Source organism: Saccostrea cucullata, unplaced genomic scaffold, assembly GCF_032062105.1.
Source record: "Saccostrea cucullata isolate Sc308-1 unplaced genomic scaffold, CSIRO_AGI_Scuc_v1 ctg1222, whole genome shotgun sequence".
NCBI lineage: Eukaryota > Metazoa > Mollusca > Bivalvia > Ostreida > Ostreidae > Saccostrea > Saccostrea cuccullata.
In genome coordinates, this window is record NW_026919891.1 from 131,414 (window position 1) to 137,470 (window position 6,057).

At 32.5% G+C, this 6,057-nt stretch overlaps 1 protein-coding gene across 1 annotated transcript; it reads left to right on the forward strand.

The window, feature by feature from the left end:
• Positions 1-2,412: 2,412 nt before the first annotated feature.
• On the forward strand, positions 2,413-5,306 carry LOC134239679 (potassium voltage-gated channel protein Shaw-like). The gene is made up of 2 exons (XM_062721845.1): positions 2,413-3,135; positions 3,354-5,306. The coding sequence occupies exons 1-2, from the start codon at positions 2,686-2,688 to the stop codon at positions 4,263-4,265; spliced, it is 1,362 nt and encodes a 453-aa protein (XP_062577829.1). The 5' UTR covers positions 2,413-2,685; the 3' UTR covers positions 4,266-5,306.
• The last annotated feature ends 751 nt before the right edge of the window (positions 5,307-6,057 follow it).

Consider the following 6,057-nt stretch of genomic DNA (forward strand, 5'->3'; position numbering starts at 1 on the left):
CAATTTTTAGAGGACGTCGATCTTTCAATTAGCACTCTACATTCAAACAAACATTGTGTAATCAATTTTAGTGGATGTTAGAGTGGGTGATTGGAAAGGTACGACAAAGAGGACCTCGACTCTTTGTCAGAATTAATTAAAAGAATCAGGGAGATGTTTGATTCTCACACTCACCGGCTATGTAAAAACGTTATGTATGAATAATATGGAGATGACGAAGAGTATCCTAGCTCAAAGGTCCGTTAAACAATACAATATAGGTGCAAAGAATACTCGGACCTCCTTAACACCAGAGGAGGAATGAAATTGCACTGCCGACAGGTCACATTCTGTATTTCTTAAACGATAAAGAGGTGATTAAGAAATTCTATAACATGGTATCTCTCTTTTATTCGTCGACTTGATGTTTCCCAGTAAAACTTTAAAAAAAATAATGAAATAGAGTCTGACACATTAGCTTCATATTTGGATATTTGACTAGAAAAAAACTAATAACAAAACTCTATGATAAACAGTCGAAAAAAACATCGACTATTCCTTCGTCAACTTCCCTTATTTATGTGGTGATATACCCGTAACACCTACGTTATAGTTATATCTCTCTGTTGATTCAATACGTAAGAACATGCTCTATAAAAAAAATCCACATATTTAAACATTGCAAATTATTGACAAATAAGTTAATTTGCTGAACCAAAATTATCTAAAGTATCCGTCAAATTCATTGTTTTGTTTTGTGCAAAAAAAAAAAAAAATAAAAAAATAAAATTCTTATCAACCGCTGACTGACGTTTTCCATACAAACTGTCAGGGCATTAGTTGATTACTTGCTGAATTGTATACGTATTTTGATCTTCGTAACAGGTTTCCCAACAATGTTTTTGAATTCCCATGGGTACAGATTGCGGCTCGTTATTAAACAGACCTATTTTTTTGTATTCATATGAAGCAAAATTTGTGCAAAATCTTATTTGTGAAAAGAATGAAACACTTGAGGTGGCCTCCAACTCAACATTTAGATATATCGACGACGTATTGTTAATTAACAATAGAAATTTCCATTCTTATGTCAATATGATATATCCTGGTGAGCTCGAGATAAAAGATGCCACAAAGTCTGACACATCTGTTTCATATCTAGATGGATATATTTTCTTGAAAAAGATGTTAATGGTAATCTAACAACCTAGCACTATGATAAACAAACTGTTTAATTTTTCTATCGTCAACATCCCTTATTTATGCAGCAATATACTTTCATACGAAGTTTATATATCTTAGTTGATTCGATACGCAAGATCATGCTCTATGAAAGAACGAGGTAAATTATTGACAAACAAGTTGATGAAACAAGAATTTCAGCTGTCTCATTTTATTTTCTCATTTTGGAAGTTGTATGGTCAGTACAATGACCTTGTCAGCAAATACAATTTATTACTAAGTCAATGACATTTTTCATAGTAATTGTTAGTCAATTATGATATTTATACACTAATTGACGACTTATTTTTCCCGTTATCCCCGATTGTAGGCGAGGAGCACATGGCGGGTGTGACGGGTCGGCAGGATATGCTCACACCTATGTGACACCTGATCCAACCTGCGATGTTTTGGAGGTTCGTGTTTGCTCTGCTTCTATTTTGCATTGTTTTAGGGAACATGAATACTGTTCGTTATCTCAATATGCTTCATTGTAGAAGTCCAATGATTAGCCTTAGAAAAATATACATGTCTAATACTAATAGCCACTTCCCCAGTATATGACATGATTATAGATTCTACGTAAAGGTTAAATTTATGAATACAATATTGGTTACAGATGAAGTTTTTCTTTTCAGTCGCTTGAATAACATATAAGCAAACCCATCGATTTGTGGTTAGCAAAAGATATATATGGTGGTCGTTATGCAGTCTGATACCAAACCTGTCATCGGTTTTTCATTTGCTGAAAAAAAAATGAATTATTGAAAGCCTAATCTTTTCAAAAACTTCCTGATGGATGATATAGTATAACGGTCCATATATAGCAGTTTGTTTTCATTTACAGTTTAAATATTAATGAGCGATATCATGAATTGGAGAAGTAGGAAAGATGATATTTTTCAGAATTAAGGTGGAGTTTTGAAACGGATGATTTTATCTGTTATAAACTGATACATGTAAAGAGGAAAATCATTTATTTCAAGATAGAATAGTGCATATTTAATGAAATTGATTTTTTTTTCCAGAAAATTGTTGACATTTCATCTCAATAGTACTAGGAGGAATATCAATCGATTCTTTTCATTTATGCAGGCAGCTAAAATTCACTTTTTAGGAGGTCTTTTCATTGGATGAACAACCGTGGAAGCAAGTGATATTACAGGTGTGCATGATTTAAATCATGTTACATGTACATTTATGCAGTGTTTTCTTATATCGGCGGAGAATAGCGAGATATTTTTTTGAAAACTAATTATTAAGGATTGACTTAACTGATGTAATCCTGATTTTTTTCCCTTACAACTAAAGAAGGGACGATCAAGTTTTTAATTTGGAAAAAAGACCAAGAAATGCTTTAATTTGTCTTTTTCTTGACGTGTGCCAAATGCATCATCGATTTCTCGAAATCACTTGCTTTTAAATATCGGATATAGTTATATGTGACAAAGGTTTTTGAAATACTTGCACATGAAATAATACAGGATGACTACTGTATTATTGAATATTAGTGGTTCCATATTTCAAACAACCTTCGAAACTCTGGAAAAAATTCCAAGTACAAAACTTAGTTTTCTCAAGCAAGATTTTTCCGTCAAATCTTCCCCAGCTTCTTTCTATTTCGACAGAAACCCAGATGTTTTCAATTACATTTTGGATCTCTACAGAACAGGAGAACTTCATTTTCCTTCCAACATTTGCGGAGCTACTATAAGAAACGAACTGGAATTTTGGGAAATTGACAAATGCTATTTAAGTGAATGTTGTTTAAAGGCCTTCTACAAACATGAAAGTGACATGAGTATTTTGAAGGAAATCAAAAATCTTGAAAAATATAAAGTACTAGATGTCCCTATAGAGGAATGTCGCAAGGGGTGTTGGCGAAACTGCATCTGGAAAACTGTACAATATCCTGCCTCATCTCGACGAGCTAGCGTACGTGTACAATAATTTTTATTTAAAATTATATAGGAACTTTTTTGCAAAAAATTCAGAAATAGCCGAATTTTTCTTTAAATTGTTAGTCTTTCACCATTGAGAGAGAAAAAAAAATATTATTAATCGTTACATATGTTGTTGATCTTATTTTGAAATATATTAACACATCTACCTTTCTAATCAGGAATCATGATCATTATCATATTTTCTTATAGCTGTTCAACATCTTCTACCTATTAGTGGTTGTCCTCTCCACATCGCTCTTGTTCTTAAACACCCTCCCAGATCTGCGGAGGCCCAAATCGGACCACTTCAATGAAACTTCAGCGGTGGAAAAAGAGCACATTTATACCAAAACAACAGCTGCGCCGCCAGTTTTCTACGTAGATCTATTCTGTGGCATATTCTTTACGCTTGAATATATCACGCGTATTGTTGTAACGCCGATAAAATGGAGGAAGTTTTTTTGCACGTCACTTAATATTGTTGATGGAGTTGCTATTTTATCATTTTGGGTTTTATGTTCTTTAATAATTCATCAACCAGACTTCATTGACGACAAAGCATTCTCCTATGTAATCATGATCCTATATTCCGCGCGTCTTCTTCAATTATGCCGTTTCTATAGATTCCTCAATAGATTCAAAAGTTTTGACGTTATAAACCTGGCTGTTCGGGCTAGTATTTGTCAATTTGGAATTCTGATAGCTGTATTTATTCTTTCAAATTTATTTTTCGGTTACTTGATTTATTATGTTGAGTTCGAAGACAAAAACTCGTTCAATAATGCTTTCATTGGGGTTTGGTGGGCTGTTGTTACCATGACGACGGTAGGATATGGTGACGTAGTGCCCACATGCTATCTTGGACGTGTCGTAGGTATGGTATGCGCATTGACAGGGATTCTTATTCTTGCTATGCCAGTAGCCATTGTGACTTCAAATTTTACTATTTATTACAACAAACTAAAGGAATATACAAATCATAAACACAAAAAGGAAAGAAAAAATGAAACTAGGTTTAATCTTAAAAAAGCAAAAGAAAATGGCTCTGTTTCCCCAGTGTCCGTCTTAACTGTAGAAACAATAGTATCACACACCCATCATCAAAACGGATCTAAATCCTGAGAACACAAAATTGCTATATTGTTTTGATTGAAACTTTAAATTAATTTATTTTAGAATTGCTCCAATTCATATGATACTAGTATATGCCTATAAAAGACAATCAAAATTTCTGTTAAAGTTTATTTTCTCAACAAAAAAAAAATAATAATAAATAAGTGCTACAATTAATGTGTTTTCTTACGAAAATGGTTGAAGTTTATTGATGAATTAAGTTCTTCAGGTATTGTTTGAAATATAAAAGTGAAAAATTCAGTTTAAGCACTTAATTTCTCTCTTCAATATGTATAAGTTCATTTAAAACTGCACTGACATATCGATATGCAACAATTATGTACTGCTTTAGCATATTAAATTGTTCCTCCTCAATCAACAAATGTTTAATCTTTAAGCTAATATATTTAAATATTGTTAAACGTCCATGTCAAGAATATTTTTTCTCATATGGAGGCGCGACCACTTGCCGGTGGAGAACTGCAAATTCTGTCCTACATATATACATATGTACTTTGCACTTAGGGCCATTGAGCAGGGAGAGAAAATTTTGTGTCAGCACCAACTGCGACACAGGACATCGATTTATATTTCTCATCTAAAGGAACCGTCCCCACGCCCCACAGTAGGATTTGAACCCGAGACTAACTCCTTACTTTGCGACTCTGGAGCAAACGCTCTAACCACTGCACCATGCGGGCGACTCAAACGAATAAATATTGTTAAGTTAAACGCAGCATTACTTTTCTTTTCTTTTTGTGTGCCAGTTGATATCTAAGAATGCCAATTCAATAGAGTGAGTTATAGACTATATATAATTATACTGGAAGGAGGAGCAATTTATCTTGGTTATTTATCACTAACAATGAGAAAGCTTTGTCATTAATAATGTATATTCATCGATTTTAAGAAAGAAGCGTTGATCTTTGTTTGATTTTCGATTTTCCATTTTGTAAAGAAGTAAAAATTCATAGATTTGTTGTGCAATCCTCTCTGTTTGTGTTATTCTCCGTCTGTTTTTTTTTGTAATACACAAGCGCAATATTACTATTATTTACAGTCAAAAACATTTATAAAAAATGTATTTTTTAAAAGCATTGTCATAGTTCAGAAGAACAAGAAGAAAAATTAAGTACAAATGAATGTCAATTTTTTTGTTTACAAATATGACATCTTCAATAAAAATATTTTTCAAAATATATATTTGCAATTCTCTTACCAGTAGTGCTCGCTGCAGAAATGTTTTTCTCTGATTAAAAAATTAGTACCGACAAAGCAATGGGTTATATTTCTCTTATTATACATTGTACGAAGTCGTATGTATTCCCAAGCTTAAAGAATGACTTCTTTCAATTTCATAAATGTCACACTACTATTCCTGATCCTTTGTAAACATGTTACATGTACATGTATTTTAGCACAGCAAGAATATATTGACTTTCGACTGTGCAAATAAATAATGGACATTCCAAGGCCATTTTGGACTGTATTTAACCGATGAAAGGTAAATATCGTATCAGATATACAAGTCAAATATGCTAAAATAATTTTATGATTCTTTTTGTTAAGAAGAGAAATGCTTACATGTATGTACCAGAAGTAAAGTCCAAAACAACTAACAAAAAGCAAGGCCATGAATCGAAGTATTAATAATGCACAGATCTGAAGCCCTCAGATTTGTCTGTCCAATGTTTTTGTCAGATTGATTACTTTAATATTATGAGTTTTTCAACATTTTTAGCAATATAAAATCACTTGTAGTGCAAGCAGTTATATATAAATGGTCAAAAATGAACAAAAA

What these genes read in the sequence shown, in the direction of transcription:
- LOC134239679 (XM_062721845.1), top strand. Translation starts at nt 2,686, where the DNA reads ATGACTACTGTATTATTGAATATTAGTGGTTCCATATTTCAAACAACC. An exon ending in CCTCATCTCGACGAGCTAGC is followed by an intron (nt 3,136 to 3,353) that starts GTACGTGTACAA and finishes ATTTTCTTATAG; the next exon opens with CTGTTCAACATCTTCTACCT.